General features: G+C 37.0%; 1 protein-coding gene across 4 annotated transcripts in view; it reads right to left on the bottom strand.

Annotated features, from left to right (window-relative positions):
• Positions 1–25,746, bottom strand: part of Tada2a (transcriptional adaptor 2A) — a 53,462-nt gene that overhangs the window by 21,778 nt on the left and 5,938 nt on the right. For 2 of the 4 annotated variants that reach the window (XM_003469587.5, XM_063249622.1), the window contains 6 exons: positions 19,006–19,112; positions 17,252–17,311; positions 6,245–6,336; positions 5,469–5,626; positions 4,199–4,287; positions 2,301–2,373 (listed from right to left, as the gene is read on the bottom strand). In XM_003469587.5, coding sequence (XP_003469635.1) covers positions 2,301–2,373; positions 4,199–4,287; positions 5,469–5,626; positions 6,245–6,336; positions 17,252–17,311; positions 19,006–19,112 — 579 coding nt within the window. The remainder of the gene's footprint in view (positions 1–2,300; positions 2,374–4,198; positions 4,288–5,468; positions 5,627–6,244; positions 6,337–17,251; positions 17,312–19,005; positions 19,113–25,746) is intronic. The other 2 variants (XM_063249623.1, XM_013152296.3) reach the window with 2 other exon arrangements.

The following is a 25,746-nucleotide window of genomic DNA, read 5'->3' as shown; positions in this document are numbered from 1 at the left end:
TGCCAAGTGTGAGGTCGTAAGTTTGACCGCTGGCACCAAAAAAAAAAAAAAAAAGATATCCAGGGCCAGGGATGTAGCTCAGTGGCTCAGTGCCTGCCTGGCAAGTGTGACACTATGAGTTCAAGTCTTAGTACTAAAAAATAAAAGCCAGGCACAGTGGCCCATGCCTATAATCCTAGCACTCAGGAGGCTGAGGCAGAAGGATCATTATGAGCTTAAAATCAGCCTAGGCTACAAAGTAAGTTCAAGGCCAGCCTGAACTGCATAGTGAGACTCTGTCTCAAAAAGACAGTAAGTAAATAAAAATAAAAATAAAAAATATGTAAAAGATATTTAAACATTTTACAGTTTGCTGTTGGGGTGGGGGAAAAGATTATTATTTATGTTGTATTAAAATTATGAATAAGAACTAATAACTGATACTTCAGTTCTTTTTCTTTTTTTCCTTTTTGGTACTGGGAATCAAACTTACAACCTTGTGCTTGCCAGGCAGGCACTTGTGCCTGGTGAGCTATACCCTTGGTCCTTTCAGTTTTGGTTTAAATGAGAATCAGTAATTTACAACATTGTAGAAACTACAGGAAGTAGATTACAGTTTTGAAAAATTAACTGAATTAAAAATTACTTATCAATTGCTTCTGAGTATTCCTTTTGTGTCGACAGAATTACAGAAAGAACACACTATATGAAATTGCATATCTACATTCTACAAAGAATGAAGAGCAAAATTAAATACCAACTATTATTATAGTTTTCTTACTAATGTTCAGACATTGGATGAAATCCTAGAGAAGTGATTCAGCAAGTCCCTCACCTAGTTAAGTCATTAGTGACAACAGATTCTGAAAAGTTTGATTTAAAAATTTGATTTTTAACAGTATCTAAAAGAATAATATTTACAAAGCTGCCCTTCTTGCTTGCATACAGTAGTAGCCTGATGTTCTGGCAAGAAAGATAAAAGCTAGGAAACAATAACATTTTATTAAAAGCATGTGTGTATGTAGAGAAATACTGAATGGCACTCCATATACTACCTTAAAAGGAAAAGCACAAGAGGTGAGAGGAGACAGCATGAGTCAGTGCAGTTGAAGAGATTGACATGCAAGACTGAACAAATACAATGGATCTTGTGAATGCTCAAGTAGCTTGTTTTCAAGCTTTCCTCTTTTAGTTCTATCTGCGTCACTTCAACTTTCCTTAAAGTCGTGTGGGAGAAAAGAGGAATGAAATTTTGCAAAAAATATTCTGCTCAAAAAATGTGTAGATAAAAAATTCTCACAGTAAAACTTTTAAAAGAACTGTTTCTCTGTCCCAGGCCTGGGGTAATAAATACTCAGGTAGCTATGTTACAGAGAAAGGAATCAAGTTCCCCTTCTAGTGAGAGTAGCAATTAATACAACATGTTAACTGGTTGATTAATTGTCCAACAAGTATTCTACTTGCTTTTCCTGCCTATGATACAGGTTTAAGAACAATAATGATGATGCTTTTTGAGGAACATAGATTGTACAGAATATGACTGATCTATTATAATTAATTCTGGATAAATGAAAGAAAAAGATGGCACTATATGAAGTTCACTGAAAATGGAGAGGAGGAAGAAAAGAGACTCACTTAATGCCACTTAAGTGGCATTCATCACTTAAATTATAACAAAAGTTAACATAAACCCTTATAGAACTATATGAGATTAGGATTCAAAAGTGCTAAAATGTCAACACTTCTAAGAAATAAGAAGTTCCCAATTTTGGTCTAAAAATCCCTGAAGAGGTTCTATTGCTATTGAAAATCCATGGTAACAAATTATAGTGAACATTCAGAAGCAAAAGCTACTACTGAAATCTCAATGTCTTCATACTGTTTCCCCTTCTTGTAGAGGCGAGTGATGGCATTTAACCAATTATCTCAGACCAAAAAAAGATCACGTTGTCCAAGGGATGGGGCATTCCCAGTTTCTGTTATATGATCAATGATCATCACAAAACTTACTTAGTGTAGTCAAAACCAGACAAAAGACTGCCTAGCAAACTCGAGGTCAATGAGTTCAATCCCCGGGACCAAAAACAAAAACAGAAACAAAAAACAAAACCATCAGTTTTCAATGGAGTTAAGAAAAAAAAAACCAAAAAACAACAACAACAAAAAAAAAAACAAAACCAGACAAAAGGGTAAGTACCACAACTTTACTATAAGGTTTTGAGTTCCTTATAAGCAGGGAATATGTTTTATTTGTCTTTATAGTCCCAGTATCTAACACACAGTATCATCACGTAATCAATAAATACATGATAAAATATTACCATGTAAAATGTCCGAGTCATCTTCAACAAAATCAATGTCTCTCAAGTCCCATTCAGCATAATTGTCAAATTCCTGTTAGGGAGAAAAAAAAAAATCCCCACCTCAAACCCATCAGCTTTGAATGCTGCTTCATAGTAGCCCAGCTTTAGAAACAAACAGAAAACATACATGCCAACATTTGTTTAAAAAAAAAAATACTAAATGAGCTTAAAAAGTCAGAATTCTGCTACAAGTAACAGGAAATCATGGAAAAGGATCTGAGAGGTTCAAAAATTTAGAGTAGTTCTCAATTTAGCAATGCAAACAAATTTATTACTTTAAAAAGTTTTTAGGTTTGTCAGCTGTGGTGGCACATACCTATAATCCCTGCACTGGAGGCTGAGGCAGCTGGACTGCCCTGAGTTCAAAGTCAGCCTGGGCTACATAGTGAGTTGAAGGCCAGCCCGAACTGCATTTACACTGAGAAACCCTGTCTCAAAAAACTAAATAAATAGGTGCTGGGAATTTAGCTCAGCAACATAAGTGCAAGCGTGCAATCGTAAATTCAACCCCCGGTACCAAAAAAAAAAACAAACTAAATGAGAAATAAAGCTTTAGGTTGTTAAAATCTCAAGGTAATATAACCTTAGGCCTGCAAGTATGAAAACTGTCTGCATTAAGTTATTTACCTTTTATTACAGTTTTTTTTTTTTTTTTTTTTGTCTTTTTCCTTTTTACCGGTACCAGGGATTGAACTCACGACTGCCTGCTTGCAAGGCAGGTGCTTATGCCGCTGAGTTAAATCCCCAGCCCCTTTACCTTTTATTACATTTTAAGGGATCCATTTAGTCAACAATATTTTTTATTTAGTTCAATGGACAGATCTGGTTTTTGTTTGCTTGGGTTTTTGGTACTGGGGATTGAAATCGTGACCTCAAGCTTGTCAGGCAGGCACTTATGCCACTGAGCTAAATCCCTGGCCCCAATAGATTTGTTTATAGTCTATACAATGACTGCAATTTGTGGAGGTGGTTATCTGTGGGGTAGTGGTACACTATCACCTGCCATGAACAAGATGTGACTTAGGTATGGCTACAAAAATGTTGATTAGCTGGTTAAACTTCCAAGTTATCTCAGGAGCATGACAGTTATTGGCTAGATGATAAATCAAGATAATTGTGACACCATTTATATGGTTTTCAATTCCTTGGCTGTATAAGAAACATATAGTATTTATATATATTCAACAATGATTTATATACTTTAGTCAGGAGTCAGAAAATTGGTACTATCTAGTTTACTATACAAAAAGTTTCATTAAAATACAGGCAGGTACTAACTTGTTCAGATACTAGTTTGTTTGTGTATCATCTATGCTGTTTCTGTGCAAGAATAGCAAAGGTTGGAGGGGAAAAAAGCAGCAGCAAGACACACCATGTACAGGTACAAATTCCCTATGATGAATCATATGTATATCTAAAATGTACCAATAAAATAAAGATCATTTAAAAAAAACTTTAACTAGAATGGAAATTTATGATCTGTAAAACTTAAAATAATTACTACCATCTGCCCTTTAATGGGACATGTCTGTCATGATGTGATACAGTTGAACCTTGACATCTCAAGGTATGGAATGAGAACTGCAGAAACTTCACACCTACAAAGTGGGAACCAACACCCATGCAACTTTAGAAATAAATTTTTGGTCTGCAGAAGCTTCACTGTTCCACAAATAAAAAATGCTTACAAATCAAAACAAGAATTCAAATTTTTAAAAATGTGTCTGCATAAAGATTCTACAAATAATAATACTGTGAAAAATCTCCTATGGGTGGTATGGAACCTATGGATATGAGGCAGAAGCTTCAAAAATGTTTTTCCTCTCTTATGATAAAAACAAGTGTTTCCTACATACCTCAATGAAATCTGCTCGAGCTGGCATGTATCCTGCCATGTCTCGAGAAAGCAAGGAGTCAAAGGTAGGTCGGGGAGGGTCATCTGTAGCTGGTAAAATTGAAGAGTATTTCTTAGTTAATTAATAAGATACTGACATGAAAAAGTCACACAAAAATAGTCCTTTTGTACATTCTGAGATATTTTTGGAGAAAAAGTGACAATAGATAAATTTAAAAGGGAAAAGTGAAAAAGCAAAATAGTATGGATACAGACTAATTTCTTCAAAAAGGAAACTAAGACTTAGAAAATGTGGTGAAATTTCTTCTCATAATGAGATCAAGATTTTTTTCTTTTATTATAGAACTTAATACAGTGGCAACTTTAGCTCCATTACCTCTTAGAACCAACTTCAATTTACACAATATCATCCAACTGAGAAACGAAAGCAAACTGTTTTTGGAAGTTAGCTGGAATAGTGTCCCAACTCCAAAAAACAGTAGTCCCATAACCTTTCATGAATTATTTAACTTTTTTGACTCTGTTTGCTTGTGTGTAAAATGAAAGCACCCATTCTGTTTATTTCATTGAGTTGCTGTTGAAAGTGTGAATATCCTAAATGCTGTTCAAAAAAAAAAAAAAAAGGCACCAGCTTCTGAGTTAGCTATAAAACTGTTACTAGAAAGTATGAGGAAAGCAGAGAAAAAAAAAAAACATTCATATCTCCAGTATTGCGCTTGGAGTCATTTAGGAAAGACATCCATTTATAATTCATCATGTTTTTGGCTATATTTTATTAGAAGACCAACTGGTCCCACAGGCACACGAGATTAAAAGGTTTGCCTTCATTGCCAAAACCAAATGAATAACAATTACACATTGCTCATTAGGCTTGGTCCTAGGGCAATTAATAATAATGAGTCAAATACAAGGCCCTGTTAAGCAGCTTCTACCTACAATCGCAAATCTTCCAAAGGAACTGCAAAAAGGCTTTCATCCTCATAGCATGGACAAGCTGCTCCCTTTCTGACACATTCTCTTACAAAAGCAAGCATTAAAGTAAAATGACATATTCAAGGGCTTCATAGTAGGTAGAAGTAGAGATTGGCTTAAAGTACTCAGATGCTCAGTTTGGAATACAACTCTGACTCATGTGTTCCCTCTTCGCCACATTATGGTCCTGACTCCCCACAGCTGCCATGCCAATGGCAATCAAATTACTATTTATCTGCCACTGATACAGGGCTCCAGGATGACCTAAGCATCTTTCCCCAAAACAAGGAGGCACTTACAGTGAAATGGAATGGCTGTGTCAGCAGTCTTTGCCTCCTCTGCTTGTTTCAGGTTTAGCAGGGTAGAAGCAAACAGAGGGTTATTGATGAAATGCTTCATGTAGTGTTTTTCACACTCTTCCTTGGTCTTGGTGCACATCTGATTGGCCACATCTTGCCTAGGGAAGTGTGAAAAAGAGGGAAAGGAAGTAGTACTTTTACTTTATACGTAATACTAAAAGTAAAGTTTGTTCTTTTCATATTTTAAATTAGACCCATATAATATCAATAAACTGCTACCTCCAAACTGATGTCATGGAGATATTAGAACAATGACACAAATATATATTGGTGTAACCTGAAGTTCTAATTCCCACTATTCTAAAATATGGGTCCAGCTTGGTGGTAGATACCCATACTCTCAGCACTAGGGAGACTCAGGCTAACATAGGAGGATTATTGCCACAATCCTCATTTAGGGAACAATGCTCATTTATGGAACTCTGAAATCCCATAGTCTTGTGAAGCATTTCAGGCTTGGGAAATAATGCACAAAGGGGAAGAGAACCTGTCTCTGAACCCTGGGTCAACAGGACAGCAGCACAGCTTCGTCTTTCTGAAGTTCCACCCTTTAACACTGGCTGCTTGAGCCCAGGACCATTCTTTATTTTTAATTTTTATTTATTTATCTACACAGCTGATTGAAGCCAGGATATCAGGTATTCTATGCAAGTGTTATACCACTGAATTACAGCCCCAGCATCAAGGCAGGACTACTTTTAACACCAAACTCTTACCAATTCCCAAAGCCACAGTCCATCACAGCTTCTAAAAGGGCCATTTCTTCTTGAGCAGTCCAGCTGGGGTCAAGAACAGGAAAGTCTGAGGTCTAAGCAGAAAGAAGATTTTTCTAAGAACAGAAACAGAAGTGGAACCCAGGAATCCTCGCTGTAGTACTACAGTTAAATGATTGTCATTTTCTTAAATATCTAAATTACACTGTTATTAGTTGTCCTCTTTTTCAATAACTATTATAATCCATAACTGCTATGTAACATATGCAGAAGTACATAGACTTACATAATCAAAAAAAAATCTTGTTTACATGACTCTCTGAAGGAGTCTAGAAATGAGAACCAGCCAAGTAGCTTTTCTAGTACATAATTTTTCTTTTCTTCTTGGTATTTTTTGAGACAGGATCTTGCTGAGTTGCCCAGGCTTGCCCTGAACTCAAGATCCTCCTGCCTCAACCTCCTGAGTAGCCGTAACTACAGATGTATGAACTGTACCTAACTAGTCTTTAAATGCTACTTCCCACGAAAGAAACAAGGGCTTAAATAAAAACTGATGTCAGGTCTGGATTAAGAAATAAACAAGACCAGAATGAACATTTTGTCACACTGAAAAGCTCTCAAAGACTCTACACGACATTTCAAAATGATTCAGAAGCTGACTTACTAATCAAAAACAGAATATTTAAAGCATCAATAGGATAATAAATGCAGAAAAATGAAACACATCTAACATTTTAAATATTTGGAGAATGCTAGGAAAACAACTTTCAAAATTAATGAGTAAAGCAAAATAATTAGCATTTATCCTGCCTTTGTTCAGGGTAACGACACAAATAATGTTGAAATGTCTCCTGCCTGTATTGCAGATTGAATCCAGAGCCTCTCACTTGCAAGGCAAGTGCTCTAGAGCTGAGCTAGATCACCATGTCTTTTGTATTTTTGAGACAGGGTCTTAACAAATTGTCCAGGCTGGCCTTGAACTTATGATCTTCCTGCTGCAACAGCAGTATTGAGGATTACAGTAATGTGCTACCATGACCTGGTCTTTATGAAGTATTCTAGTGCATAAACTAAAATATCACTATTTTGTCACCCCTGATGAATTAATGGATATAGATGATGGAAAAAAAGATATAGACACAGATGAATGAATCTGATGTAGCAGTGACAATTATTACCATTGTATAGGAAACAAAGAAGACAGAAAAAATAGGTTAGTCACTAAAATCCAGACTATTCTAACATCTATAGGACAATCCAGACTTTTTTGTTTTGGTGTAGTTTTTTGAAACAGGGGCTTGCTATATAGCCCAGGTCCACCTTGAAACTGAACTGTAATCCAGACTGGCCTTGAATTCATGATCCTGTCTCAATCGCCTGAATGCTGCAGTTATAAACATTTGCCACACATCTAGCTAACAACCCAGTTTCAAAAACTCAAAGTTTAAAAAAAATTTCACATTGCTCAACACACACTGCCTAGAGGATAACACACCCAGAAAAGACACAGAGGTGCAATGCCCCTTCCCGTAGTTTACTCAATGCATCTCTTACTTGTGCTTGGGCATCTTTAATATCTTCAGTGTTAAGTCATGTTGACATGTACCTCAAATACAATACTATGAGAAGGCACTTCACTTCTGTGGTCTTCCTAAATAACACAAATCTAATCACAATGAAACATCAGACAAATTTCTGATTGTTCCACAAAACACAATTGTCAAGGTCATGTATAACAATAAAAAACTTCAGAAAACTGTCATACTCAGGACAAATCTAAGAAAACATGATTAAATTCAATACAGGATCTTGAACTTCAATTTCCATTTCTTAATTTTGACAAGTATACACTATAGTATGATGTGTTAACACTTGAGGAAGCAGGATGAATGGCAGACAGGAATCCTCTGTATTATATATGCAACTTCCTTACAGTAAATTATTAATAAATTATTCCAAAATTTAAAAAAACTTAAAAACAAATCAGTAAAAAGACAAAGTGTGTGGTGGCGCACTCCTGTAATTCCAGCAGTCAGGAGGCTGAGGCAAGTGAATGGTTTCAAGTTTGAGACCAGCCTGGGCTACAAAGTGAGCCCAAGACTAGCCTGAACTGCATAGCGAAACCCTGTTCCCACCCCCCCCAAAACAAAAAAAAAAAGAAAAGAAAAAAAATGATACCCTGTCACATCCACTACCAAGTCAAAATGCTAATAGTAATGCCAAATGTTTGAAAGTATGTGAAGCAATCAGAACTGTCATATAACAATGGAATTATAAAATGATACAAACTATCTTGGAAAACTTTGTGATCATTTCTTTAAAAATTAAACAGTCACCAGGCATGGTGTATACCTCTATAATTCCAGCACTCAGGATGCTGAGGCAAGAGGATCATTGCAAATTTAAGACCAGCCTGCGTTATAAAGTAAGCTTAAGGCCAGCCTGAACTGCATAGTGAGATTCTGTCTCAAAAAGATACAAACAAAAACAAAAAAATCAGCCAGCATCAGCTGGCTTGGTAGTACATACCTATAATCTCAGCTACCCTAGAGGCCAAGGCAGGAAGACTGCAAGTTAGAGGTCAGCTTGGGCAATTTAAGAAAGAGCATCTCAGTGGTAGAGTGCCCCCTGAATTCTACCACACACACACACACACACACACACACACACACACACACACACAGAATAGGTAAACTGTATATTCATGCAGTGGACTACCACTTAGTAGCTAAAAGGAATGATTGGGACCAGAGATATAGTTTAGCAGCATAGCGCTTGCCTGGTACAAACAAGATCCTGAGTTTGATTCCCAGTACAAAAGAAGGAACAATTATTATTATGTGCAACATGAATAAATCTCAAAACTGCTCAGTGAAAGAAACCAAAAACAAGTACACACAGTATGATTCCACTTACATGTAGTTCTAGAATATACAAAACTAATCTGTGATAAAAATCAGAAGAGTAAATGCTTTAGAAGTTGCAAGAAGGAATTGGATTTTAAAAACAAACTTTATGCGATTACTGGGAAAATGTGGAAACGATTGGAATTACTTAGATTTAATGAAACATTTAAAAGATCAAATGATATAACATCTGGCGGGGTTGCCTCCAAATCTGGATGGATAAAGGTTTAGATGAAACAAGATGAGCATGAGTTTGGTCATTGGAAGAGCTAGTGAAGGATATATGGAAATTTATTATAATATATGTTGTATAGTATATTTGGTATTTATACTGATACAAAGGGTCTTCAAATTACATTTAGAAACTGCTGTATCTTTTTTCTAATCCATTTTACTTCAAGGATAAAAAGAAAAAAGAAGAAAACAAAACCATAACAAAATTTCAAAACCTGTCAATTAGGAGGCAACATATACATATGCATACATTTTTTATATCTGTTAGTAATCCCCTCCAATCTCCCATATTAGTACAATTATACTGCCAATAAACAATGCATGTTGATCTAAGCACATAGTATGAATATGCCTACTGCCCATAAGGTACTGTGAGATCAAAGGTAGATATATAATTCATTTATTTAGTACTGGGGATCGAATTCACAACCTTGCACTTACCAGGAAACTGCTTGAGCTGCTGAGCTAAATCCCTGGCCCCCAAGGTAAAAATTTTAGAATCCATTTTTCTGATAAATTTATAGTAATCATTCTCAATCTGGCCAAATATTATAAATACATGTAAATATTACAACTCACATGTCAGTTGTAGTGCCTGTTATTTCTAAAACTTGTACTGTAGAATATTTTTTTTTTTTTGTCTTTTTCTTTTTTTATCAGCACCAGGGATCGAACTCACGATCCCGTTTGCAAGGCGGGTGCTTATGCTGCTGAGCTAAATCCCCAGGCCGTACTGTAGAATATTAACTACCCTTTACCCACTTTACTGTGAAACAAAAACTTTCTATGCTATGGAGGAGGAGGAGGAGGCATGAGGCAGTTTTTTAAAAATTCGAATCACTGTTATTCAGCTTCTGGACCCAACCTGACCTTATTGAACCAGAATTTCTAACAGCAATGCCCAGGGATTTAACAATTCTAAACTCACCTGTGATTCTTATGCTCTAAGAATCATGATATCAAGGGTGTGCCTTCACTTGTTCAAGAGTCTAAGTAATACATGACAAAAATAGGCCGATAGAACTCAGAAATCTTAACTCACCACCTACACCATGAGTAACTCCCAAAAATACAGCACTGTGAAATGACAAAAGTACTGAAAACTATTTAATGTTATCTGAGGCTTCACATGAAGAAAAAAAATCAAGTTTTCAGTGCCTTTAGGGCTTGCCTTGCAAGCAGGCAGTCGTGAGTTCAATCCCCGGTACCAATAAAAAAGAAAAAGACAAAAAACAACAACAAAAAAAATACTTCAGTGCCTTTAAATGTAGAAAGCCAGATTCAGTAATTCTTATAGATGGAAAGTTACTGAGTTAGGTAAGATGGGTTTAAAAAAAGGAAGGAATATTAGTAATCTTGAAAAGCTTGCTAAAGCATAGAACTCTAAAATGTGTTTATATGGGTGTTGAATATGTGAGAAAAGGATGACACAATCATAACTAAGTGGACTTAAAGTGAAACAGTATTTTCAGCATTATGCAGATGTTGTGCCTAGAATAGCTAAAGAAACCTCACGGTCAGCTTCTCACTTTGGCTAATGATGACTGTTACCTTGCCCAAGCTATAGTGAGCTATCTCTTAAGGAATTATTTTACTAGATTAAGTGAATAAATTTGGGGACTAGAGATGTAGCTCAGGGTAGCACACCAAGTCTATTAGTTCAATCTTCAGCATCACAAGATCCAAAAAGAAAGGAAGAAAGAAAGAACGAACGGACATGGGATTTAGCTCAGTGGCATAAGCACCTGACTGGCAAACATGAGAGATCATGAGTTGAATCCCTGGAACTAAAAAAAAAAAAAAGTTATATTCTAGTTTTAGGATTTTGTTTTGTTTTGAGACAGGGCCTCACAATGTAATTTAGGCTGGTCTCAAACTCTTAGCTATCCTAATTCTAAAAAATGCCCAGCCCAGCATTTCTTTCCAAACTTTTAAATTTGTATTAGTATATGTTTACAGTACACAATGATTATATTCATGGTGAGGCGTTTGTAACTCTTTCTAAACTTTTAAGAACGAAGTAAAGTCTGGTAAATGATTAAAACAAAAGAGGGGGGAAGAAAAACTAAAGTAAATAAAAGGTGACTTCGAAAGATATTTTCTCTGCTCCCAAGATTGCCATGGCTTGATTATTCAACCAAACTCTTAAATAGGTACTGCTCTGAACAAACACTGCAGTTAATTCCAATAGTGGTGAGATTACCCTGACTTATACAGGTGGGTTCCTGTAATCAAGTAGAAAATGAAGGTAAAAGAGTCAGAGACTCAGCTCAGAAAAGAAGGCAGAAGTCAGAAAAAGTCGACTCAGGAGAAATATGACAAGAGGTCAAAGAAGTTTCAATCATTCAATCAGTAACCTCAAGGACTCCCAGTTTTGCTGGCTTTGAAAATGGCAAAAGAAGACTAGGAACCAGGGACTGCTGGCAGCCTCCAGACACTGAGAATAAATCCTGGCCAACAGCAAGCAGTGGCATAATTCCTATATGGTAGTGGTAAACAGTGGCATAATTCCTATAACCTTGAGGCAGTGAATTCAGCCAACAACCTGAATGAGCTCCTCATTGCTTCTAGATTAAAAAAAAAAAAAAAAAGCTCAGGCCAACGGATTTCAGGCTTATGAGACTGCAGTGATGTCTTCTGATTTACAAAACTGAGGTAATACATTTGTGGTGTCTTAAGTCACTTAATTTCTGGTAATTTGTTGCAGCGGCTACAGAAAATGGATAACATACCAATAATTAACCTACAATGTGAAATTATATCAGTCAAGTCACACAACATTCTTTCTTGCAAGAAAATGAACTACTGGAGACCAAATGTCAAAAACCACTTGTAGGAGTTTCAAAAATGGCGGCTTGCTAGGGGATTGGGCGGAGAGTCTCTCCAAAGAAATCATATTAGATGCTAGAATATGACAACACGGAGAGGGCCAGATGAATGGATAATGATTCCAAGACAGCGCGGCTGGAGGATTTAAGGTCATGCTGAGACTGTGGTAGCTGATAACGGGAGTCTGCAAATCCCGCACCTTTAATGCAGCGCACTGACCAGTGGATCCAAGAGGAAAAGCTGTATTGGCTTTTGGCACCTGCTGGAAATTGAGACCTGGGACCCTGCGAAGCAGCCAGGGGCACCCGGCTGCACTGGAGGAGATTGTGAGAAGCTCTGGAGCTCTGAAGCCGAACACTGTGCAGTTTTCTGACCGTTCCGTGCTGTGTCGGGAACGCAGTGAAGGCAAGTGGCGCAGTGTGCAGTAGACCCACGAAAAAGACCTGCACTGAGTCCTGGTGAGTACTAGGGACTGGGTCCCACAGCTGCTATGGCTGGATGTAGGACATCTTGGAATTAGGCAGAGCCCGCCACCACGGTGACATCAGTAACACGGACAGTCTGGTGGAGAACATCTTGGAGTTGGGCAGAGCCCATGGCTCGGTGACATCAGACAGTTGCCCATGGCATAGAGAGGTCTGGTGGAGGACATCTTGAAATTGGGCAGAGCCTGGCACTGTGACAGCGTCAGCAACCTAGAGAGAACTAGTGGAGGACATCTTGGAATGGGGCAGACCCGGTGCCGCGATGACATTAGATAGTCGCTCCTGGCACAGAGAGGTCTGGTAGAGGACAGCTGGGATTTGGACAGAGCCCTGTGCCACAGTGACATTAATCAGCTGCTTCTGGCACAAAGAGAACTGGCAGGATCTGCTGGGGCTGAACCAAGCCTCTGGTTGGGACCAAATAAGCAGATACAAAATAGTTGCGACTCTGTGACATCCACAAAGTACAGCCTAACTTGTGGATTGAGTGGCACAGAGGCTGGAGGCTAGCCTGCACTGTCCCTGCATCCCTGTCTACCCCAGATAACAGCAAATTGGGGAGGACAGCAAAAACTCAAGTCAGCACGCTTCTGAAAGGCCCTAAGCAATACGGAGAGGGCCAGAGCCCCCCAAGACACTCCAGTCTGAAAGAAACCAGAAATATGACGAGATAGAAATTAAAAAAAAATCTCTAGCTGCCCAACATGAGAAAATAAGCCCAGGAGAAATAAATACAGAAGAGAACCAGCACAGTAACCATCCAATACTGGACACAGCATCAGCCGAAATAAAAAAATACCTCCATGACCTCATAGATGAATTTAAAGCTGTACTCCTGATCCAAGTGAGGCAAGATATAAAGAGATTAATTAAAGAAATAACAAGCCCCGCCCAAGAGAACACAGATGGAAGAACGGAGGAAATCAGAAAAGAAAGAGAAACTTCTGAAGAAGAATTTAAGCATAACATAGAATACATGAAACAGATCCAAAGAAAATACCAGGAAACTAAAAACTCCATTGAACACTGGCAAAATGCCTTGACAGAAACTAAAGTTAGCCTTTTGAAACTTAAAGAGTGATTTATATGATCACGAAAGAAAAGACCTCTTAAACATAACAAGGAATCAGAAAGAAACAATTCAAAGGCTAGAAGATGACAAAAGGATACATAACTTAAAAATAAAGCATGTGAGTGAGGAAGCAGGAGCAACCAAAAATGAAATACAAAGAATATTCACAGATATATTAAAGGAAAATTTCCCGTGTATAGCAAAAAGAAATGATATCCAGATAAAAGAGGCACACAGAACACCAGCTACCTACAACCAAAACAGACCTACACCCAGACATACAATAATCAAGATTCCAGAAATCCACCAAAAGAACAGAATATTAACAGGGAACAGAAGAACAGGGAAAAAAAGCAGATTACTTACAATGGGAAAATTATCAAAATAACAACAGACTGACCAACACAAACTCTTAAATCAAGAAGGGAATGAGGAGAAATATTCCAAGTCCTGAAAGAAAATAATATGCAACCAAGACTCATATACCCATCAAAACACTCTCTCAAAATTAATGGAGAAATAAGATGCTTCCAAGACCAGGAGGAACTGTGGGAGTTCGTGGCCACCAACCCAACCCTACAGAGAGTGCCGAAGGACATTCCAGAGAAAGAGAGGAAGGGATACCAGGTTTCCACCAACAGTGGCAGAGAGGCCTCAATGAACGGGGCAGACAGTGGAATGAGGGAGTAAGGTAGACAAATTATAGCAGTAAAGTGGAGTAGCAGACATGAGGCAAAGACGGTAAGCTATAGTCTTTAGTATAGATAGCTTTGATACACTATAAAAAAAGGCAGAGGTCACTGTTAATAGTGTATCAGGATTTAAAAGACACAGTAGTCTTATTGCCCTGTTTAGTTTAAATTTAATTTGTTCTGGTCTGCCCACTCATATCAGATTTGAGGGCACAGACATCTGACCCCAAAATAGCAGGTTATACTATGGCAACTATCCTTAATTTCCTATTAACTTAAACTGAAATCCTGTATTACTTACATTGTCGTACTATGACTGATCTTATCTGAATCCGATTCATAATACTGCAGTTTTGGGGCTGGGGATTTAGCTCAGCGGCATAAGCACCTGCCTTGCAAGCAGGCAGTCGTGAGTTCAATCCCCGGTACCGATGAAAAAGAAAAAGACAAAAAAAAAAAAAAACAAAAAACAAAAAACAAAAAACTGCGGTTTTGCCTTGGCTGATTTTATTTGAATTTGGTATGCTTGATAGTATCAACCCTAAAAGTAGAGGCAACTACTCTAAAGATGACAAAATGTAAAAGATATCCATACTGGTATTGATTGTTAACAGCTCTCAAGTCCTACAATGTTTTCAAAGTTGTGTTTTTATAAAAATAGCTAGGTAATACTATGTTTAACTATATTAAGTCCAATGATGTGGACAAATCTATTGAAAATAAGAGAAAGCATAGTAACTATGGTAGATCACCTAATATTGTGGTCTTATGTGTCTTTTTCATTGCATGTTTTTCTAGTAATTTGTTTTGCTGTCTTGTTATGATTTGTTTTCCCTATAATACAGAGAGGATAGATATACATGTAGAAATTCACACGTGAGAAGGTTTTTTTTAAAAACCATTTACAGGAATAGATTATATAATGCAAGATGTAATGAACAGACACTCTGAAGAAGAAGAGACACTAAGAAACCCAATGCTAATTTTGTAGCATTATGATATAAAATCTAGCAATACTATTATTCACTGATCAGAGTGATATTAGTCTAGTCTCTAAAGTTCAACTTCAGCATATGTAAAGATAAGGACAGGTACTACGAAGAGAATGAGAGATGTGATGGTAGTTATTATTGTCTTCCCCAATATCAGATTTGAAGACCTAAAAAAGCCTTCATCATCCTGTAATGATATGATTAGTTCTATAATATGCAGTATGTATTTAATGTGCATGAAATAGGGACAACTATTTGGAAGAAACTAGAGACAATTAGATAAACAGTGAAGATCTCCAGACTTGCTTTGAAATCTGTATTTCTTTAAATTGTTTTTTTCTTGAACTGTTTTGTTCTGTTGTGATGTGTTTAATCTTACCCTCTTTAAGATAAAAAGTGTGGAGGACTGATAAACCATATTACTAAGTTTTTGTTAGATCACTGAGCAGAACTGTTGGCAGTGTCACTATTTGAATGTCATTTTACATACTTTAATTTTGTAACTTGAACAGCTATTTCTAAGATGACAATATGTAACTTATCAACTGGTGATTTCTTACCAATTATTTTTCTGTATTTCTGTATTATTTCTACCCTTTTTTTATCTCCATGTATTTTTTTCGTTTCTTTCTCTTTAAATTAAAAAAAAAAAAAACACTTGGTAAACTAAGGAAGTTAGTTACACAGCTAATAGCTCTGAAAGCTAATAAAACTATTTTGACAAAGATATACTTGTTGAATAGACCTGATAACACAATTAGGCTTTTTTTTTTAAGACAGGGTCTTGTTATGCAGTTCAGGCTGGTCTTCAACTCACTATGTAGCCCAGACTGGCTTAAAACTCATAGTGATCCTCCTGAGTGCTGAGATTAGACACATCTGGCTCACTTAAATTTCTTACATCATTCATCCTGCAAGGGCTTAGCAGGACATACAATCAATCAAATCACCCTCCATTTTTCCTTCCTACCTTCCTTCCTTCTTTCTTTCCTTTTTGGCAGTGCTGGGGATTAAACCTAGGGTCTTGCATATACTAGGCAAGTAACCTGCTACTAAGCCTATCCCCAGCCCTACAGCCAATTCTTATACTAGCCTATAAACTGGTTTGTCTCTTTAATGTCATTTTTATGCAGTTTTAACTCATTTGTATTCAAATTATAACTTAACTCCCATAGGACAACTAATTTCCCCAAGGCAGGAAGATGGAGTGCCAGACATAATCTTCACCAGTGGCAACATGAACCACATAAAAACACTGGGTTTGCTGACATGCATTTGTAATTCCAGCATCCTGGGAGGGTTCTGTCTCAAGAAGAAAAGGGAGGGAGGGAATGTAGCTCAGTGTGAAGGCCCTGAGTTCAATTCCCTATTCCAGAGGTGGGTTTGGGGAGACTTTAGGATGCAGTGACAACTATTGGTCATGTAATGTATGTTTATCAATAAACTTAAAAAGCAAAATACCACTCATCCTTGTATCAGAGGATCTTGAAAAATACTTCCTTTAAATAAATACCTTTGGAATTTGAAACAAAAATCTGATGATATAACAGTGTTTTTTAATCGTTCAATTCCCAGCACCACAATAACAAAATGTTTTGTACTTAAAATAACTTAGTAGGCTCACAAAAATTTAAAAACTTACTAGATAATTTACTAGATTATCAAATTCAGAAGATAAGAAAAAGATACTTAAGATAAAGAATACTAATATGCAAAAAAATTAAATTAAACTAAGAAGAATACTAATTCCCATTTAGCACTTGAAAGACAAATGGAAATTCCCAGCAACTTCATCATTACCATTATTTCATATGTATGATCGCTTTGATGTTTCTTATATTCAAATCCTCTAGTGAAACACTGTAAAGAGAGAAAAACTAAGTTACTAAAGAGTACTTTTAAAAATGCTTTCTTAGGTACTGTAGCTTTCCTCACAATGGCCCACCCTGTGTCCTATTTTTATCTTGCTTCTTCCTTTTACTCAGCTCAAGCTCACTTTCAGAGCCAGTTTCTCACCCTTTTGCTTCTTCAAATAAACTTTGCTACTGTTAAAAAAAAAATGCTTATTTAAAGGATAGAAGATAGCTTACAGGTGTTCTATTTTTTTTTTTTTTTTATATCAGTACTGGGATAGAACTCATGACTGCAGCTTGCAAGGCAGGTGCTTTCACCACTGAGCTAAATCTTCAGCCCCACAGGTATTCTATTCTTTTGTTTTGGTTTCTGTTTTTGTTTTCTGACACAGTTTTGCTATGTAGCCCATGCTGGCCTTGAATTTACAATAATGCTCCTGCCTCAGCCTCCCAATCACTGGGATTACAAGCATGAACCACTACATTTGGCAGGTACTCTATTCTTCTATTCCTGTGGTATCTTTAAGGATTAATCTTACAACATGATGGTCTATCTGTGCTAACAGCTTATCAGAGGTTCTTCAAAGAGAAGCTCGTTGGTTGTGGGGAGCTATTTTTCCCTACGACAATTCCTTTCTCCAAAATGGCACGAGGCCTGGAGATTCAGACTGTGAATTGCAGTTGTATAGTTACCATATTTCAGCAATTTTAAGACAAACACTTTTCTACATTTCAAACTCTAAAATCAAAATTCACCTTATAATTAAAGCCAGACATGGTAGCATACACCTGTGATCCCAGCACTTGGGAGACTGAGGCAAGAGGAGCGCCACAAGTTCAAAGCCAGGCTGGGCTACATAATAAGTTCACAGCCAGCCTGAACTACATATTAAGACCCTGGCTGAATAACAAAATAAACAAACAAAAAAACTAAAAGTATATCAGGGCCTTGGATGCATGGTACATGCCTGTAATTCCAGCACTCAGCAGGCAGAGGCAGGAGGATCACTGTGAGTTCCAGGCCAGCCTAGTCTATATAGTAAGTTTAAGGCCAACCTGAACTATGTAGCAAGACATAGCTCTCAAAAAACAAAACAAAACAAAACAAAAGTGTATCAAAATTTTTACCGGCCATTTCTATACTTCAGTATTCCTGAAACTATGATCAATATTGTCTTTGGTCTGATAAAACATGGTATTTGCTGCATGATCTAACTGTTCTTTGCCTAAATTTACTCTATAAAATGAGAATATATATTTGCTTCATAGAACTATAGTGATAATTTAAGGGTTAATCCATGTAAAGTACTCAAAATTGTGCCAGGCACAAAGTACTTATAATTGTATTATTACTAACATCATAATTCACAAAATAAGTTTTCCCTTTGGTCATCTATACTGAATTCTTCATCTATTCTTCAATAAAACAATAAACAATGTCAGCAAATGCCAGTCCTCCAGTTTAGATTCCTGCAATCCCAATGGTTTAACTCTGGAAAAAAATTTAGGCGGATACACCTTGCATAACAGTCATCAGTCCCAATCATCTGCAGTTCCTCAACTTTTCGCTGGTAAAATGCATAAAACAAGACTGACTGGAAGGAACAAATTTAATAAGGTATATTCCTCCTAAGCCATCTGTGATAATCTCTGAATTACTATACTCATAAAAGGTTGAGAAGCAAGCCTCTCCTTGGTTACCTGCAAGCAGAGAAAAAAAGGAGGTGGCCCACATTCAGCACACTTAATGTAAGGTTCCATGAGGTAGGAGGAGCAGCCTCTACAAGGTGGCTTATCAGAGGGATCATCTAAAATAAGGAGAAAACAAATACACAGCTTCAAAACACCTTATAATTAGCAGAAGTGCAAAAATGGGAGAATATGCAAAGTATATTGACAAATGCATGGAAACAACATGAACTCATTCCAAATAAACACAAAAATGTTACTTCAGGGCAGCTTTGTTCCTTCTTACAGGATACTGATTACTTCAAATTGTAGTTAGGCAAAAAAGCACCCTGCAGAAAACTTATACTTTTTAAGCTAAGTTTCATTAATGTACACCTTATTTTTCAGGACAGTGGGGCATGGACTCACAGATACCTAAAACATGTACCTATAAAGCAAATCTGACAAAAAGTTAATCGCTACTGACTTTAGGCAACAAGCAACACCACAAATAATCACTGTACTGTTTGTTAAACTTTTTCATATGCTTGAAAATTTTTATAATAAAAAGCTGGGGTGGGGAACTCCCTTAAACAGTCATGACTTAAACTTGAGATTAGAGTTGGGATTTAAATCCAGAAAAGCTCCCTATCTCCTTCAATAGCAACAGAACACTGCTGATCTCCCTCCAATTCTAATGGCAGTAGTACATCTCCAAGAACTTAAAGTAAGGAGAATAAACTTTTTTTTCTAGTACAGTAGAGTGAACCCAAGAACACTCTGCTAGTAAGCTATAGCCTTAGCCTTTTTTATTCTTTCAGACAGCATCTGGCTAAGCTGCCTGGGATGGTCTCAAACTTGTGACCCTTCTGCCTCCCAAATGGCTGTAACTATAGGAAAGAGCCACACCACATACAGCCGAAGTCTTGAAAATCATTTTTAGAAAAAACTAGGGCTGGTGGCACACATCTATAATCCTAGCACTCAGGAGGTCAGTTCAGGGTCAGCCTGGTTTACACAGGGAGTTCAAGGGCAGCCTGAACTACACAGTGCAACTCTGTCTTAAAAAATCAAAACCAGCAAAAAGATGACAGATAGATCCATAGATAGATAGACAGACAGACAAACAGATAAAAGGCAGGTATAGTGGCACACTTCTACAACCCCAGCACTCAGGAGGCTACAGCAGGAGAATGGCCACAGAGGCCAGCCTGAGCTATGTACTGAATTCAAGACCACATTAGATTACATAGAGAAACTGTCTCAAAAACCAAAACAAATCAAATAAAGACGTAAAATAAAGATATGTCCCTGGTTATCCCAAACTCAGTTCTCTGTTTCTTCTTGTTGTTGTTTTGTTTTTTGTGGTACTGGAACTTGAACCCAGGGTTTCAGGGTTTTTACACCAAGCTACATCGCCAGCCTGTCCTTCCTTTTTTTTTTTTTTTTGTCTTTTTGAGACACGGTTTTGCTATGCGATTCAGGTTGGCCTTGAGGTCACTTTGTAGTCCAGGATGGTCTCGAACTTGTAACAATTCTCCTGTCTCAGCTTCCCATGCCTGGGAATTACAGACATGCAACACCATGTTTGGTCTTTATTTATATTTTGGGACAAGATCTCATTAAGTCACTAAATTATCCAGGCTGGGCTCAAATTTCTGATTTTCCTGCATCAGCCTCCCAGAGAACTGAGATTATAGGTGTCAAGACACCACATTAACTCCAAAATAATTCTCTGTGATCAACCACAGCATTTTGGGAAAAGAAAGTCCTTGAAGGTAGATGAAGGAATTTGTTTAATAGGAGGCAGAATTTCTCATACTCTATATGGTACCATAGCAGCATTTTTCCCCACTGAACTGCAAACATTTTTGAAGTCACTTTTGTCTCCTAAGTGGTTATAATCATTCTCTCCATTTGTTTTCAAATGAAGACATGCGGGGCATAGTGATATATGCCTATAATCCCAGCATTTGGCAAGCCGAGGCAGGAGGATGGCCTCAAGTTGGCCAGCCTGGATTACATGAGTTCAAGGTCAGCCTGAACTACATAGCAACACCTTTTCAAAAAAAAAAAAGACATGGAAAAAATAACAGAATAAAGAAAGGTACTGCTAGTGGTAGTTTCAAATTAATTAATGGAACAGTAACTGTTCCACTTCTCCAATTTTAAATTTTAGCACACAAAAAAACCCAAATACTATATGAAGTACTAGATGACAACCTTTATCAAATTATCCTTTCACTTTTTGTTTTGAATTTTTAAGAGACAAGAGTCTCATTATGTTGCTCAGGCTGGTTCTCAGCTCCTGGGTTCAACTGATGTCATGCCTCAGCCTCCTGAGTAGTGGGACCACCAATATGCAGCACTGCACCCAGCTCTGTTTTTTTCGTATTTTAAACTTGCTTCTGCTTCTCTATCCTTGAACTTACCTCAAAAAATGCACCAGCCACTGACCAAAGTAGTTTTTTTAAACCTTCTATGTCAAAAGAAGCAATTACTGCCAGGCATAGTGATATACACCTGTAATCCTAGCACTCAGGAGGCTTAAAAGAATTGCCTTAAAGGCTGGGGATTTAGCTCAGTGCCATAAGCACCTGCCTTGCAAGTACACAGTCATGAGTTCGATCCTCTGTTCAAAAAAGAACTGCCTGAGTTCAAAGCCAGTCTGAACTACAGTGAGACCCTGATTCAAAAATAAAACAAAACAGAAAATAAAGGGTTACCCATTCAGAACCCCTCCTGTCTCTAAGGAACTATTCCTATTCCCCATTCCTTTTCTCCAATAAATTTTCCTACTCTTAACCTTAAAAGAAAAAAGATGGGCCAAGGATGTAGCTTAGTGGCATAAGCGCCTACCTGGCAAGCACAAGGTCCTGAGTTCAATTCCTGGTACCAAAAAAATAAAGCAACACAAAAACAAAAAATTTAAATTAAAAAAAAGAAGCAATTATTTTGTAAAAGTAATCCAATGTATAGTTCTCAAACTCTAGACTCTAAAAGTACGGAATGTCCTCAATTAACATTTTAAAAAATAGTCAACCATTTGTTCTGCCTATATACTTAACAAAAGTAGGTTACTATACATGTTTTGCAGCCTGTTTTTCCACTTGCCAAAATACTGTAGACTTTTTTTTCAGTACCAGGGATCAAACTTATTACCTTGCACTTGCCAGGCAGGCACTTATGCTGCTGAGCTAATCCCTGACTGTGGACATTCTTTCAGTACTGGAAACTAACTCAGGGTTTTGTGCACTGAGCTCTGACCCCACCTACTTCCTTATCCTTTTCAATGTAATATTTCATTGTATCAACTGTCTATAATGGCTCTCAACTACTCCGTAGATTTTTTTGCACTGAGAATTGAACTCAGAACCTTGCACTTGCCACCAGACACCTGTGCGGTGCTGTGTTATATCCTTAGCCCTCAACTACTCCCTAGGAAGACAGATACTTTGGAAATCTAAGGAAGTGCTTTTTTGTTGTCACAGTGACTAGGGAACACTCTGAGGTTTTTGTTGTTGACACAAGATCTTTCTGTGTAGTTCACTACCTGAGTTTACTATTTAGCCCAGGCTGGCCTCGAACTTGCATTGCTCCTCCTGCCTTAGCTTCCTGAGTGCTAGGATTACAGATGTGCACCACAGCTACCTTTTTAAAAAAAATTTACTACTTGGATTTTGTAGGCAGAGAATAGGGATTCTAGCTCTCCTATTATATTCAAAATAGTCCTAAACAACTTGTATCCTATGCAACTTGTAAATGTGCCATCCGACTTTTGAATAGATGAAAAACTTCATGACTCAGAATCCAGTTCTATAGAAAATATTATATAGATATATTCATCTTTATTGCTGGAGATAAACCTAGTGTATCCAAGGCAAACACTCTGCCAATGAGCTATATTTCTACTCCCAAAATACAGTATTTTTGATGGTTTTCGTATACATTTCTAGTAAAGCATTGCACATAATCCTAGAAGTGACTGTGTCTAGCTTGCTTGCTTGTCTTTCCTTCCTTCCTCCTTTCTTTAGTACTGAGGATGGAACCCAGAGCTTTCACTTTCTCAATCCTTCTTTTTGGTACCAGGGATCAAACTCACAACCTCGTGCTTTCCAGGCAGGAGGTTATGCCACTGAGCTAAATCCCCAGCCATTTCTAAATCCCTTTCTAATCTTTTTTTTTAGATAGATGCTCCCAAAATTGCCCATGTTGAGCTCAAACTTGTGATCCTCTGCCTCAGCCTCCTGAAGTGCTGAGATTACAGCCCCATGTCACCACACCTAGCAGGAGATTTTGTTTTGTTCAGAACTTCCCCAGGAATTACTCAAGGTTGAGATATTTCTTAGTCACTAATACAATATACCTGAATCATTTTACATTTGTAGTTGTAAGATGTTTTGTGATTCAGTGATTCAATACATAGATTTAAGTACCTGACTACTTGAGTCATACGTCTTGTTGTAATCCTGTCTATACATATGAAGATAGTTGTTATTTCATTATAAATTATTTATCCCTTTTATTATTGTTAGGCATTATTTTTGAAAACGTGTATATATTATCTACATCTCATTTCCAGTTAGTAAAGAGACTTAAAATATTACAGAAATTACAAAAGTAAGGGCTGGGGAATACAGCTCAGTGGTAAAAGTGCCTGCCTTGAAAGCACGAGGTCATGAGTTTAATTCCTGCTACCAAAAAAAAAAAAAAAAAAAAAAAAATTGCATTATAGAAATCATTAGCTCTCATAAAATTAAAACTAACCAGTTATCATCTGGTAGGCATTTATATATTTATGTCATTTCAGTTTTCACTATTATAAAGAATGCTGAAGTGATGCATGGTATTGCATGTCTGTAATGCTAGCAAATCTGAAGGCTGAGGCACAAACATCTGAAGTTCAAACCTACCTTGGACCACTTAGCAAGAACTTGTCTCAAAACAGGGAAGGATATAATTCAGTATAAAAGCTCTGGGTTCAATCCCCAGTAGCACAAAAACAAAACACAATAGAAAGCTAAGACTATTATCTTTGTATGTATAACATTTCACATTTGTTTTCAGGGTATATATTTTCCTATAATTAGAACTGTGGAGTGCACAAAGACTTGTAGAGGCAAAGACACTTGTCTCTAGTTTGGTATCATTCCTGTAAATTATGGGAAAAAATACATTCTCTGTTCTTTGCAAAAATAAATAAAGGATAAATCAGAACAATGAAGTTGTATATAAAAAGAATAAAAACATCACTGCAGTATCCCATAGAGAAAAAAAAAAGAATAAAAACATTTTGTTCAAGAATAAGACTTGGAAAAAAAAAAAAAAGAATAAGACTTGGGCAAACTGAAGCACTCAGAGGATTGTCTCAAAAAACCAAAACCAGGGGCTGGGGGTTTAGCTCAGCGGCATAAGTACCTGCCTTGCAAGTATGCGGTCGTGAGTTCGATCACCGATAAAAAAGAAAAAGACCAAAAAAAAAAAAAAAAACCAAAACCAAACTAATTATCAGGCGACTTATGCTGGGCATACACATCCCTGTTATCTCAGCACTGAGGTGGTTGGGGCATGAGGATCAAGTGAATTCCAGACCAGCTAGGCTGTATGAGTGAATTCAAAACCAGCCTAGAATGTATAGTGAGACCCTGTCTCAAAAAAAAGAGAAAACAGGCTCTAAATCAAGGTAGAAATTTTGATGAAACACAGTATTTTTTTAACTTGAAATTTTCTCTCTATGACTTATTACATGCAGGGGAAAACTGGAAGTCATACAAAAGACATATTCTTATTCTTGCAACTCGCTGTACATTTAAAAATATTTTAACAATTCTTAACATGTATTTTTGTGTGTGTGGTGCTGGAGATCAAACCCAGGACCTTTAAGACAAGTGCTATATCACTGAGCTACAAATCCAGTCCTAAGAAGAGGAAGGGTTTCAATTTATTCTCCTAACATTGAAACAATTTATTCAGATTCTCTACATGTAAAACGAAAGAGCTGAACTAGGTGTGTTCAAAGGCTCCATTCTGTTCTAAATTTATATGAGAAGTATAGTGGAAGAATAAATTAAAGCTCCTTTATGGAACTACTGAAGAGCTGGGTGCGTTGATAAACACTTATAATCTCAGCATTCTGGGAGGCTGAAGCAGGAGGATGACAAGTTTGAGCCCAGCTGTAACAATTTAGTAAGATCATCTTGAAATATAAAAAGGGTTGCTATTCAAAACTGTTACAAATATAATGCAAAACTGTTACAAATATAAATACAAAACTATACAAATATAATGCAATCCCAATCAAAACATCATTAGCATACCTCAAAGATCTAGAGAAAACATTCCTAAAATTCATTTAGAAACAGAAGAGACCTAGAATAGCAAATGCAATCCTAGGCAACAAAGGCAAGACAGAAGGCATCACAATCCCTGACTTAAAATTATACTACAAAGCTACTGTGATAAAATCAGCATGGTACTGGCATAAAAACAGACCTGAGGATCAGCAGAATAAGATTAGAAGATGCAGACACAACTACACTCAGTCACCTTATCTTTGTCAAAGGGGCCAAACATGTTCACTGGAAGAAACATAGTCTGTTTAATAAATGGTGCTGAAAAAATTGGCTTTCCCCATGCCAAAGACTCAAACTAGTATCACTGTTCTCTAAAGTCAAAATGAATCAAAGATCTAAATATTAAAACAGAAACACTAAATCTACAGAAAAAAAGGAAAGCAGAAATCTCAAAGACAAAAGGATAGACAGCGATTTCATA

Source organism: Cavia porcellus, unplaced genomic scaffold (assembly GCF_034190915.1).
Source record: "Cavia porcellus strain 051 isolate PalLab524CR breed Dunkin Hartley unplaced genomic scaffold, mCavPor4.1 scaffold_6, whole genome shotgun sequence".
Lineage (NCBI taxonomy): Eukaryota > Metazoa > Chordata > Mammalia > Rodentia > Caviidae > Cavia > Cavia porcellus.
This window is presented reverse-complemented; position numbering and strand designations above follow the sequence as displayed.